The 15,000-nt window shown below is 32.5% G+C and overlaps 1 protein-coding gene and 1 non-coding gene across 2 annotated transcripts; one reads left to right on the top strand and one right to left on the bottom strand.

The window, feature by feature from the left end:
• The first annotated feature begins 5,392 nt into the window (after nt 1-5,392).
• On the top strand, nt 5,393-5,472 carry TRNAL-UAG (transfer RNA leucine (anticodon UAG)). The gene has a single exon. It is a non-coding gene; the product is annotated as a tRNA-Leu (tRNA).
• Nucleotides 5,473-7,404: 1,932 nt separating this feature from the next.
• On the bottom strand, nt 7,405-8,815 carry LOC127321851 (NAD(P)H-quinone oxidoreductase chain 4, chloroplastic). Its single transcript, XM_071824836.1, is given in 2 exon segments — nt 7,405-7,688; nt 7,691-8,815. Coding segments are annotated over 2 exon segments (609 nt in total). The 5' UTR covers nt 8,160-8,815; the 3' UTR covers nt 7,405-7,548.
• Nucleotides 8,816-15,000: the final 6,185 nt, after the last annotated feature.

The following is a 15,000-nucleotide window of genomic DNA, read 5'->3' as shown; positions in this document are numbered from 1 at the left end:
TGGAGGATCCACCCAATTTATATCATGGACTCAAAAAACGGATCCGAATTTGACTGAAATGCACGATCTTCACAGGTATCACTTTTCACGATACCTAAAAGGTGGAATAGGGATTTTCGAACCATTTCCTATAAGAGAATGGTTTCCATTACTTTGAGAAATGGATTCTTATATCAAACTATAGCTATTGCATTAAATAAGAAAAGAAACTAATAGAAGTCGAAGACGCGGAATGGTAGTGAATAGAGAGAAAGATTCTTCTTATTTTCTTGTTCCTGAAAATATTCTATCTATCTCCTAGACGCCGTAGAGAATTGAGAATTTTCATGTCTTTCAATTCTCGTACTCGTAATTGGAAAGTTACGGAAGGAGACCCATCATTTTGCAATGAAAACAACATATAAAACTCTGGACAATTTCGAAATCAGGCCGAGCGTCTTAATACATATGCAAAAAAATTCATTATTGGCCCACCATTGATTAGAAGATTTAGCTTGTATGAATCGCTATTGGTTTGATACGAATAATGGCAATCGTTTCAGTATGTTAAGGATACAGATGTATCCACAATTCATTTAGAGTTACTTAATAGCCTATTTCTTATACCATATCTCTATCCCGTGAAATTCTCGAGCCGAAAGATGGATGCATATGCTGTGTTTCATTTTGCTAAATGATATCAATTAAATGGTGTATCAATTCCATAAATTGGATATAGCAATAAATAAATCAGCAAAATTCTTTCTAATATTTTAGATAGAAGAAACATTTCTTCTATCTAAAATATTAGAAAGAATGTACTCTTCTATCCAAATCTAATTTGCATCGATAAAATAAATCCAAATTCCAGCAGTAGATGAATAATTGCAAATTTTTGTGTGTACGAGATTAGAATAACTTCAAAATAACTGACATAATTTTTTATTTTTCCTGATCAGAAAAATATATGAAAAAGAAAGGAGGTAGAAAAATTTTGGGATTTATGGTTAAAGAAGAAAAAGAAGAAAACAGGGGTTCTGTTGAATTTCAAGTATTCAGTTTCACCAATAAGATACGGAGACTTGCTTCACATTTGGAATTACACAAAAAAGATTTTTCATCGGAAAGAGGTCTACGAATACTTTTGGGAAAACGTCGACGTTTGCTGGCTTATTTGGCAAAGAAAAATAGAGTACGTTATAAGAAATTAATCAGTCAGTTGAATATTCGGGAGCAGTAATTTAATCGTTCTAATTTTTTTCTTATTTTCTTAGTAGTCTTATAGTAGTCTTAGATTTTGCATTTTGATGAGCCTCGTTTTGAGGAATTCATGGAATAATCCATTTTCATGGAATAATGAATTAAGGATATGAGTCTACCGCTTACAAGAAAAGATCTCATGATAGTCAATATGGGCCCTCAACACCCATCAATGCATGGTGTTCTTCGACTGATCGTTACTCTCGATGGTGAGGATGTTATTGATTGTGAACCCATATTAGGCTATTTACACAGAGGAATGGAAAAAATCGCGGAAAACAGTAGGTAGAGTAGAGGAAGTAGATAGAAAGATGGTAGAAGAGGGTAGGAAGGGGGAAGGGATAAGATAGTTATTTAGACAAGATACTCGTAAATAGCTTAAGTTAAGAAATAAAAAAGAATAAAAAAACGGATACATAACATAAAAAAAAGAATAAATAAGACGAGATTCGCCCTCCTCCTACATATTTAATTTCTTCTCCTATACAAAAACTAACAAGACCCACTCCATTGGTAATTCCATCAATGATACCCTTATCGAAAAACTCCGTTAGTTCGGTTAATCTTCTTATACCGAGAGTAAAGACCCTAGTATAAAAAATATCCATATAACCGCGATTATATGACCAACTGTATATCTTTTTTTTTACTTGATCTAAAAAGAAAAAGTATTTTTTCGGACTTTCCTTGTAAAAGGAATTTATTAAATCCAAATTCTGAAAAAAAGAATAAGGGGATCCATATAAGATATATGCTATGAATAAACCAAAGATGGCTAGACTTACAGAAGAAATAGCATTAGTAAGAAATTCATATGAATTTATAGAAGAATTAGAACTTTCTTGAGTCAAGTTTATTGAGGGAGTTAACCACTTTGATAATAGGGTTAACTCCGCTATTCCATTATCCATTGCTCCATTATCAAAAGAGATTCCTATAAATCCAATGAATAAAGTAAAAAGCAGTAATATCAGAAGAGGAAATAACATAGTATTCCCCATTTCATGCGGATAAGCAAAAGTGTTTTTAGCCCCAAAGGACGTACTAAAGTATCCTATTCTATTTCTTGTATTACCTTTCATTTTGGGTCTCTTTTGTGAAAAAAAAGCAACTCCATTCTTTGTTGTTGATAAAATGAAATCCCTATTAACTCTTTTGGGTATCTTTTTTCCCCATAAGGATATTGAATACAAGTAACCCTCTTTAGTGGTACTGTAATTTTGAAAATGAACACGCAAATACCCATCAAATGTAAGTAAATATATCCGAAACATATAAAAGGCAGTTAATCCTGCAGTAAAGGAGGCTATTATTCCAAAAAAGGGCGAATACAACCAACTATTACTAAGAATCTCATCTTTGGACCAAAAGCAAGCAAGAGGTGGAATACCACAAAGAGAAAGTGTACCCCATAAAAAAGTTGTTCTTGTAATTGGAATGTATTTTCTTAAACCGCCCATAAGAACCATATTCTGACTTTTTTCTGGTGAATATCCAACAAGAGGTTCCATTGAATGAATAATGGATCCAGATCCCAAGAACAATAAAGCTTTTGAATAAGCATGAGTGATCAAATGAAATAAAGCAGCTTGATAAGAACCTATACCTAGAGCTAACATCATATAACCCAATTGAGACATTGTAGAATAGGCTAAGCTTCTTTTAATATCTCTTTGAGCAATAGCTAAAGTAGCTCCTAAGAAAAGTGTTATTGTACCTACTAAAGAAATTAAAGTCATTATCAAAGGTAGAGATATGAAAAGAGGAAAAAGCCGAGCTAGAAGAAAAATCCCGGCAGCAACCATAGTTGCTGCGTGTATAAGAGCCGAAATGGGAGTGGGTCCTTCCATAGCATCTGGTAACCATACGTGAAGAGGGAATTGTGCAGATTTCGCAACTGCACCAAGGAATAATAAAAAAGCACACAAAGTAGTAAGTAAAGAGTTAATTCCATTATTAGGAATCCAGTTATTAGCTATTTTGAACAAATCCCTAAACTCTAAACTACCTGTTATCCAAAAAAAACCTAAAATTCCTAATAATAAACCAAAATCTCCTACACGATTAGTTACAAAAGCTTTTTGACAAGCACTCGCGGCGATCGGTCGTGTAAACCAAAAGCCTATCAATAAATAGGAACACATTCCCACGAGTTCCCAAAAAAAATAAATTTGTATCAAATTGGAGCTAGTAACCAATCCCAACATAGAAGTAGTGAAAAAACTTATATAAACAAAAAATCTCAAATATCCTTCATCGTGAGACATATAACCATCACTATAAATAAGAACCAGGATTCCTACAGTAGTAATTAGTATTAACATAATAGAAGTAAGTGGGTCAATCAAGTATCCAAATTCTAAGGAAAAATCATTATTGACGGTCCAAGACCATAGGTACTGATAGATAGAACTTCCATTTATTTGTTGAATAGACAGTTGAATGGAGAATACCATAGCTATACTTAAGAATAAAACACTAGGAAAAGCCCATATGCGACGAAGATTTCTTGTTGCTGTCGGAATAAAAAAAAGGCCAAACCCCATTGACATAATAACTGGAAGTGGGAGAAGAGGGATTACCCATGCATATTGATATGTATGTTCCATAAGAAAAGAAATTGCAATTTTTACTTTAATTTTTCTATAAAAAAAAATTGTTTCCGATTCACCAAACCAATTCTTATCTCTTTCTGAAGGAATAAATAAAAAGAATAAGCAAAAATGAAGAATGGGTTTAATTAATTAAATTAAAACAGTTAATCAAATAACTTCGTTACCTAGTTATTACCTAAATAAGGATATTTATTAAAATAAAAAAAAAGGTTGCATTTTTTTACTTTCTATTAATTTTGATATTTCTTTAAAACAAAGATGAAACAGCTCTCTTGTTTTGTAACTGATTAATCGAATTCCAATAAAAAGAAAACCCATGTTTATAATAAATTATCAAATAGTCGTTACTTCATATAGAACTGAAATCCTAATGACTATAATTACCTAAGTTTTAGAATGCCTTGTTTAAGAGACATGGAATACTATTCTGAACTTAATTAACTATTTTTATTTTCCCTTCTTTTTATCCACTCGTCTTATATAGGGGATAGGCTTCCATACCATATATCTATATATAGAGTATACTTTACTATATAAATATATATAAATAGATTTAAACGGAAAACCTTTCTATATATTCTATATTATTAAAACAAAGTAAAAAATAATTCAGAATTTCAGTATCTTTCAATATCTGAGTATAAATACCAAAGATGTCTTTCACATACAACTAGAAAAAAGTAATTTCCTTTTTGAATGGCAGTTCCAAAAAACGTACTTCAATGTCAAAAAAGCGTATTCGTAAAAATATTTGGAAGAAAAAGACTTATTTTTCCATAGTACAGGCTTATTCTTTAGCAAAATCAAAATCATTTTCGAGTGGCAATGAGCATCCAAAACCAAAAGGTTTTTCTAGGCAACAAACAAACAAATAATAAGGTTTTGGAATAATATGAATTGACCTATCAAAAAATAATTCCAATTATTTAATATGAATAATTTGGATTAATTAATTAATTAATTAATGTACTTTTATGTGTCGAATTACTCAACACAAGATTCTTAGAACAAACCCCTCCTATATCCGCTATATGGAATAAAAGTTTTGGTATACTGTGTGCTAAGTATTCTTGATCAATAAACTTTTCCTAATAGAATTCTCATATTTTATTATGAGAATTCTATTAGGAAAAGTGGAGTCTTCTTGCAATAAAACTTACCACTTACATCTATTTTCTCCAAAATAATTGGTTTAAGGTTAGTAAATCCTATTAATAAGAGCATAAAGACTTTCATTCTTTAAATTTTGTTCAATCAAAATAAAATGGAAAAAATTTAATTTTAGGGAGAAACTAATTAGAAAAAAAAAAATTAGTTCTATATTGCAACTTATAAAAGAGGAGTTCCAAGTCTTTCAAGCGGTGTTTCCATTAGGCAAAGCAAGAGTTTATTGTAAAAAAAAATCGCAACGATACTACATAAACGAAGTATATTTTAATGAAGACTCTAATGTTCCTAAATTTTATGGACTTTCCCAATCTCGACGATTCGCGAGATAATAGCTATTATTCTTTTAAGTTACCTATTATTTGAAGTTAGCCGCCATGGTGAAATTGGTAGACACGCTGCTCTTAGGAAGCAGTGCTCAAGCATCTCGGTTCGAATCCGAGTGGCGGCATTCTCGAAAAAGAATATAATAGATTATAAAATGGATTCAATTCGAAATTTACAATTTTGTAATGAGACCTTCCCCTTATGCTATTTGCAACTTTAGAACATATATTAAATCATATCTCCTTCTCAACCATTTCCATTGTGATTACGATTCATTTGATAACCTTATTAGTTCATGAACTTGGGGGATTACGTGATTCGTCAGAAAAAGGAATGATAGTTACTTTTTTCTCTATAACAGGATTCCTAGTTTCTCGCTGGGCTTCTTCGGGACATTTTCCATTAAGTAATTTATATGAGTCGTTGATCTTCCTTTCATGGGCTCTGTATATTCTTCATACCATTCCTAAGATACAGAACTCTAAAAATGATTTAAGCACAATAACTACGCCAAGTACTATTTTAACGCAAGGCTTTGCCACATCGGGTCTTTTAACTGAAATGCATCAATCCACAATACTAGTACCCGCTCTCCAATCTCAGTGGTTAATGATGCATGTCAGTATGATGTTACTAAGCTATGCAACTCTTTTGTGCGGATCCTTATTATCTGCCGCTATTCTAATCATTAGATTTCGAAATAATTTCTTTTTCTTTTCTAAAAGAAAAAAAATGTTTTACTTAAAACATTTTTCTTTAGTGATTTCTATGTAAAAAGAAGTTCTTTAAAAAGCACCTCTGTCCCTTCATTCCCAAATTATTACAAATATCAATTAACGGAGCGTTTAGATTCTTGGAGTTATCGTGTCATTAGCCTAGGATTTACCCTTTTAACCATAGGTATTCTTTGTGGAGCAGTATGGGCTAATGACGCGTGGGGATCCTATTGGAATTGGGATCCTAAGGAAACTTGGGCATTTATTACTTGGACCATATTTGCAATTTATTTACATAGTAGAACAAATCTAAATTGGAAGGGTACGAATTCTGCACTTGTAGCTTCGATAGGATTTCTTATAATTTGGATCTGCTATTTTGGTATCAATCTATTAGGAATAGGTTTACATAGTTATGGTTCGTTTATATTAACATCTAAATGATTAGATAAAAGAAAACCCTTTATGAAGGGTTTTCTTTTATGTTTTATTTGAGAACCCCTTGAACGCCTTATCAAAGGGTTCTCAAAAATTCAAGATAGATCTAATTAGACTTCCTCATTAATAGACCGGACTGGTAAAAAACCTATTTAGGATAATAATTGGATACGAGAGCCTCCACCCTGTCAATGGATAGGGAGAGAACAAAATCTGGATAAATACCAATTCCTATTACTGGTAAAAAGATACAGATTAAAATAAAGAGTTCTCGTGGTCCAGAATCCACAAAATTTGCGTTTGGAACATTAAATAGCTTGTATCCATAGAACATCTGGCGTAACATAGATAATAAATAAATAGGAGTTAATATCATTCCTATTGCCATTACAAAAGTAATTAGCATTTTTGGCATTAACAGAAATTTTGGACTAGTAATTAGGCCAAAAAAGACTACTAATTCTGCGACAAAACCACTCATTCCTGGTAAGGCAAGAGAAGCCATTGAAAAGCTACTAAACATAGTAAAAATTTTTGGCATTGGGATAGATATTCCTCCCAGTTCTTCGAGATAAACAAGACGCATTCTATCGGAAGCCGTTCCTGCCAAGAAAAAAAGTGTAGCACCAATAAATCCATGGGATAATATTTGTAAAATAGCTCCATTGAGTCCAATGTTGGTTATGGAACCAATTCCTATAATTATGAAACCCATGTGAGATATAGAGGAATAGGCTATTCTTTTTTTGAAATTTCGTTGACCAAGAGAAGTTGAAGCTGCATAGATTATTTGGATCGCTCCTATTATTACTAACCAGGGCGAAAATAGATAATGAGCATGAGGTAACAATTCCATGTTGATCCGAATCAATCCATATGCTCCCATCTTTAATAAGATTCCCGCTAAAAGCATACATGTACTATAATGCGCTTCCCCATGGGTATCGGGTAACCACGTATGTAGGGGTATAATTGGCAATTTGACAGCATAAGCAATAAGGAAGCCAAAATATAAAAGTATTTCCAAGGTTGCAGGGTATGATTGATTAATTAATCTTTCCAAATCTAATCCCAGTTCGTTGGAACCATAACCATATAAGCCCATACCCAGAACTCCGATTAAGAAAAAGATGGAGCCGCCTGCAGTATACAAAATAAACTTTGTAGCTGAATATAGACGCCTCTTTCCCCCCCACATGGATAAAAGTAAGTAAACAGGAATTAATTCTAACTCCCACATGATAAAAAAAAGTAAAAGGTCTCGCGAAGAAAATAATCCTATTTGACCACTATACATTGCTAGCATCAAGAAATAGAATAATCGCGAATTCCGGGTAACTGGCCAAGCTGCTAAAGTAGCTAAAGTAGTGATAAATCCTGTCAATAAAATAGATCCTAATGAAAGTCCATCGATTCCCAATCTCCAGTGGAAATCGAAGATATCTATCCATTTATAATCCTCCTTTAATTGGATTAAAGGATCCTCCAGTTGGAAATGATAGCAGAATGCATAAGTCATTAGAAGGAATTCTAATAAACAAATGGATATAGTATACCACCTAACTATTTTGTTTCCCCTATGAGGTAAAAAGAAAATTAATGAACCTGCAAATATCGGCAAAACAACAAGTATTGTTAACCAAGGAAAATAACTCATGATTAAGTGGTAAAGACAAGATACGTTTTGACCAGAAAAGCCCGTGCTCGATTATTTCGAGCACAGGCTTCTTCGGTAAAGAGGAATCAGACGATTCAAATGAAGTTTTTTGTAACGTATCAATAAGATAAAGCCATGCTACGGGTTGTTTCAGGCCCTAAATAAACGCGTACACTTAAAAAATCCGTCGGGCAAGCGGATTCGCATCTCTTACAACCCACACAATCTTCAGTTCTCGGGGCAGAAGCTATTTGCTTGGCTTTACATCCATCCCAGGGTATCATTTCTAATACATCTGTTGGACAAGCTCGTACACATTGAGTGCATCCTATACATGTATCGTAAATTTTTACGGAATGTGACATTGGATCTATAAATTTTTCTTTTCAACATAAAAATTTTCGATCTGGTAAAAATAAAATTAGTATTATATGAGTAATATGTATTGTAGACACCAGACGAAGCAATGGTTTATCCAAACTTCAAAAATAGATTACTATTTTTGAATCCGTTTGTGAGAAAGCGTGAAAAGAGCCAAGAGACTTGAATTTTTGACTTCAACAATCAGAATTATACTAATTGTACATATGAATTCGAATTAGCCAATAAATTGGCTATCCTCTTTTCAATATAAATTATTGCAATATTTAAATTGCAATATCAATGAATTACAAAAATTCCTTTAAGTTAAAAAAGAATACTATGCAATAACCTACTTAAAGAGAATTTATATTCTCAAATAATACTAAGAAAATACTATAGTATAGTATAGTATTGATTTCTATTCATCTTAATATTCCATATTGTTATATGTGCGCCTTTGTTTAGAGGATTGTATGTCTACTTAATTAAAAAGTCCAATTATTCCATAGTCTAATTATTCAATAAATTAGATTGATTGATACGAGTTGATTTCCTATTACGATGGATAGAAGAAAGAATGGATAGTCCAATAGCGGCCTCAGCAGCCGCAAGGGCTATCACAAAAATTGCGAAAATGTCTCCTTTTAATTGGCGACTATCAAATAGATCAGAAAATGTTACGAGATTTAGATTAATTGAATTAAGTATAAGTTCAAGACATATTAGAGCTCTAACCATGTTTCGGCTTGTGATCAATCCATAGATACCAATCGAAAATAAATAGACACTCAAAAAAAGTACAAGCTCAAACATCATTAATTAACTCCTTATCAATCCCGATTCATTTCAATATGAGGACAAGAATTGAACCGATTTAATTAATTACAATAGAACAATTACACAACAAAAGAGAAAAGAAAGAAGTTATTTGTTGGCGGTAGATGGTTTTTACTAAATCAAAATTGTGATTCTTTAGTTATTTATTTTAGATTTGCAATTCTTATAATTTTTACTCTTTCTAAGTTTTCTTATTGCCGAGCCATAGTAATTGCACCTATTAAAGAAACTAGAAGAATTATGGAAATGAGTTCAAACGGAAGATAAAAATCGGTTGCTAAATGAATCCCAATTTGTTGAACATTATTTATGAGACCCTGTTCTACTATTTGGTTTGATCTTGTCGTCCAAAGAATTCCATACCATGATGTATCTGGGATAGTAGTCATTAGTGAAAAAACAATAGTTATACAAACGATTGAAGTAAACCCATCTCCAATAGTCCAATAATTCTTATCTTTAGACCATTCTGAGCCATTTACGAACATGACAGCGAATATGATCAAGACATTTATGGCTCCCACATAAATAAGAAGTTGTGCCACAGCTACAAAGTAGGAATTTAATAAAAAATAGAATAAGGATATACAAACAAGAACTAATCCCAACGAAAAGGCAGAATAAATGGGGTTGGTAAGTAATACTACTCCTAGACCTCCTAGTAGAAGAACAAAGCCCCCAAATAGCATAAGAATCTCATGTATTGGTCCAGGTAAATCCATTATGGATAAAAAGAAATTAAAATAGTATAAAATTTTTCATGAACTGACTAAAACTAAAGGATTCCAGGAAGTAAAAGGGATTAGGATATTTTTATAACAAAAAAAAATATGAGTTTAGTAATCAGTAATAGTTCTTGAATTCGACGATTTCTCTTCGTCTATTTTATTTTCAGTCGAATTCCTAATTGTTTGAATTGTGTAATCTTCCATTATGGAGATGGGTAACCGGCTTAAAGCAATTTGATTGTAATTCAATTCATGACGATCATAAGTAGAAAGTTCATATTCTTCAGTCATTGATAAACAGTTTGTCGGACAGTACTCAACACAATTGCCACAAAATATACAAACTCCGAAATCAATACTATAATTAAGCAACTGTTTCCTTTTAATATCCTTTTTAAATCTCCAATCCACAAGGGGTAGATCTATCGGGCATACCCGAACACATACTTCACAAGCAATACATTTATCAAATTCAAAGTGGATTCGCCCCCGGAAACGTTCCGGTGTAATTGATTTTTCATAAGGGTAATGAATCGTTATAGGTAAACGATTTGTGTGGGATAAGGTAGTTATGAAACTTTGACCAATGTACCTTGTAGCACGTATTGTTTGTTGACCATAACTCATGAACCCAGTTATCATGGGGAACATATTCATTCTATATCTATGAAAAAGATATGTTTCTTTCTCTTGTTTGACAGAGCCTTTGTGTTGAAAATATTCTTACTGTTATTGTATTATTTTCTTTATAGTGAAACAAGTTGGAAAGAAGTTGTTAATAAGAGATTGCCCAAGGAAATAGGTAAAAGAAATTTCCATCCAAGATTTAATAACTGATCCATTCTCATCCTGGGTAAAGTCCATCTTATTGTGATAGAAATGAAGAGAAATAAATAAGCTTTAGTTAATGTAATAAAGATACCCATTGTTATTTCCAAAATTCCAACTGCGTTATTCATTTTGAAAAAATCAAAAAAGGATATATAGGGAATAGATAAATCCCACCCACCTAAGTAGAGAACTGTTACAAATAAAGAGGAAACTAATAAATTTAGGTAAGAAACAAGATAAAATAAAGCATATTTTATACCGGAATATTCGGTTTGATAACCTGCTACTAATTCTTCCTCCGCTTCTGGTAAATCAAAGGGTAATCTTTCACATTCTGCCAAAGAAGAAATTAGAAAAACCAGAAAACCTATAGGCTGGCGCCAAATATTCCATCCAAAAAACCCATATTTAGACTGTGCTTCAACTATATCAACTGTACTTGAACTGTTAGATAATCATAGTCGATGATAACATCACAGTTCCCACCGCTATTCCAAAACCGTACATGAAACCTTAGCTTCATACGGCTTCTCTATGATCAGAAAAAAGAAGACTGTTTCGTTTCGTTATTAGCCTCCGGAGCGTAGATAGAATTAGGGAAAATAAAATATATTGAAAAGTCCTAAATTAGACCAAAGGAATTCTGTCTGCTAGAATAAAAAAAAGCGCTTCCGAATTGATCTCATCCTTTATAATATAAGAAATTTTTTTCTTTGTTCAGTAATAACTTAATCTTGGAATAAAACACTTGTTATAGTAATTAAATTAATAAATGAAAAGATTTAGGCATTAGTTTATAAGGAATTCTGTATGAATATGTATTAGAGGAAGGAATAATTCCAATTTTTTTGGATTGCACTCCATATCTTTTGTCCTACTCTTCTTTCCCTGGGTAGGGGGTATTTAAAAAGAAAAAAGGGATAAAGGGTTAATTCGTTCTTTATAGCCATTTCTTTAACAAGTGAATAGGAATATACTCTGGATCGGAATCTGAAGAAAGTACTACTTGATAATTTCCACAAATTTCAAGTCCTTATTATGATTCCTTTTATGGGGAAAAATCTCTAATGTCTTAGATTCTCCATTACTAATCCTTTATGTACTTTAGTGTTTCTAACCCTTCACTAACTTTTGATGGATTCTTCTTATTATTAATAGTAATAACTAGAAATGTTCTAGTAATGGAATTCCATATTGCGAATCCTTTATTCTTGCCTGCTTCAAGATATGATGACTAATTTAAAAAATCAACCTTGGGATAAAGAGTTTATACTGCTTATGTTTACTTCAACTTTTTCTTGTACGTAGGAAATGAGATTTTTTATTTTTACTACAAATTTTTAAGCTGTTTTGTTTCACTCATATAGCTATCTAGTTTAAATTATCAACCCGAATACAGAATAAGAAAAGGAAGATAAATAGTTAATGGATTTTAGAGGAAAAGGATCCTATTTTAACGAATCACACGTAGAGATATTGCTAGCACACAAAAAGTTAATGGTATTTCATAACTAATGGATTGAGCAGCAGCTCGTAGACCACCTGAAAAAGAATATTTATTATTTGAGCTATATCCTGCCATCAGAAGACCAATAGGAGCAATACTTGAAATGGCAATCCATAAAAAAACACCAATACTAAGATCGGCTAAAACAAAATGATATGCCAAAGGGATAACTAAAAAACTTAATAAAATTGATATGACTGCTATAGAGGGTCCAATGCTAAATAAAGGAATATCTCCTCGGGATGGTAAGATATCTTCTTTAAAAAGTAGTTTAGTCCCATCTGCTATAGCTTGAAGCAGTCCTAGGGGGCCAGCATATTCAGGACCAATACGTTGTTGTATCGATGCAGATATTTCTCTTTCTAACCACACAATTACGAGTACCTCTATTGTGATTCCCAAAAGGAGGCTCAAAATGGGTAGAATCGATATGAGTCCATAGACTTCTTTTAATAATTCTGATTTCGAAAAAGAATTGATAATTTCTACTTCTACCCTATCTATTATCATTTCAACGATCAACTTCCCCCATAATGATATCTATACTACCTAATATCGTCATGATATCAGCCAATTTCATTTTTTTAACTAGCTGAGGAAGAATTTGTAAATTAATAAAACCGGGCGGACGAATTTTCCATCTCCAGGGGAAAAGACTATCATCTCCTACTAGATAAATTCCTAATTCACCTTTTGGGGCTTCCACTCTTACATAAAGCTCTTGCTTTGATAATTCAAAATTGGGTGAAGGTTTTTTACCAAGAAATTTATATTCAAAATCATTCCATTCGGAAGTCTTTGCTTTCTTAAAGCGTCGGACTTCTAAATTCTCATAAGGGCCTCCAGGAATTTTTTCTATAGCTTGTTGAATTATTTTGATGGATTCACTCATTTCACTGATTCGTACTAAATAGCGAGCTAACGAATCCCCTTCTTTTGCCATTGGACTTTCCAATCAAATTGGTTGTAAGACTCATAAAGATCTACTTTACGAAGATCCCATTGTATTCCAGAAGCTCGTAACATTGGTCCTGATAAGCCCCAATTTACTGCTTCTTCGCCACTAATAAAACCTACTCCCTCAACTCGCTCTAAAAAATGGGATTCTGTTTAATAAGTTGTTGATATTCAATAATTCCGCGTAAAAAATAATCACAGAAATCTAAACATTTATCGATCCATCCATAAGGTAGATCCGCGGCTACTCCTCCGATGCGAAAGTAATTGTGCATCATTCGCATACCTGTAGCAGCTTCAAATAGATCGTATATCAATTCTCTCTCTCTAAAAATATAGAAAAAAGGGGTCTGTGCCCCGAGATCCGCCATAAAAGGCCCAAGCCATAACAAGTGAGAAGCTATACGGCTCAACTCTAACATAATTACCCTAATATAGCTGGCTCTTTGGGGTATTTGAATATTCTCTAAGAATTCTGGTGCATTTACTGTTATTGCTTCCGTAAACATAGTAGCTAAATAATCCCACCGTGTTACATAAGGTAAGTATTGTATAATAGTTCTGTTTTCCGCGATTTTTTCCATTCCTCTGTGTAAATAGCCTAATATGGGTTCACAATCAATAACATCCTCACCATCGAGAGTAACGATCAGTCGAAGAACACCATGCATTGATGGGTGTTGAGGGCCCATATTGACTATCATGAGATCTTTTCTTGTAAGCGGTAGACTCATATCCTTAATTCATTATTCCATGAAAATGGATTATTCCATGAATTCCTCAAAACGAGGCTCATCAAAATGCAAAATCTAAGACTACTATAAGACTACTAAGAAAATAAGAAAAAAATTAGAACGATTAAATTACTGCTCCCGAATATTCAACTGACTGATTAATTTCTTATAACGTACTCTATTTTTCTTTGCCAAATAAGCCAGCAAACGTCGACGTTTTCCCAAAAGTATTCGTAGACCTCTTTCCGATGAAAAATCTTTTTTGTGTAATTCCAAATGTGAAGCAAGTCTCCGTATCTTATTGGTGAAACTGAATACTTGAAATTCAACAGAACCCCTGTTTTCTTCTTTTTCTTCTTTAACCATAAATCCCAAAATTTTTCTACCTCCTTTCTTTTTCATATATTTTTCTGATCAGGAAAAATAAAAAATTATGTCAGTTATTTTGAAGTTATTCTAATCTCGTACACACAAAAATTTGCAATTATTCATCTACTGCTGGAATTTGGATTTATTTTATCGATGCAAATTAGATTTGGATAGAAGAGTACATTCTTTCTAATATTTTAGATAGAAGAAATGTTTCTTCTATCTAAAATATTAGAAAGAATTTTGCTGATTTATTTATTGCTATATCCAATTTATGGAATTGATACACCATTTAATTGATATCATTTAGCAAAATGAAACACAGCATATGCATCCATCTTTCGGCTCGAGAATTTCACGGGATAGAGATATGGTATAAGAAATAGGCTATTAAGTAACTCTAAATGAATTGTGGATACATCTGTATCCTTAACATACTGAAACGATTGCCATTATTCGTATCAAACCAATAGCGATTCATACAAGCTAAATCTTCTAATCAATGGTGGGCCAAT

The sequence above is a fragment of the Lolium perenne genome, unplaced genomic scaffold (genome assembly GCF_019359855.2).
Source record: "Lolium perenne isolate Kyuss_39 unplaced genomic scaffold, Kyuss_2.0 unplaced48, whole genome shotgun sequence".
NCBI classification, from domain to species: domain Eukaryota; kingdom Viridiplantae; phylum Streptophyta; class Magnoliopsida; order Poales; family Poaceae; genus Lolium; species Lolium perenne.
This window is presented reverse-complemented; position numbering and strand designations above follow the sequence as displayed.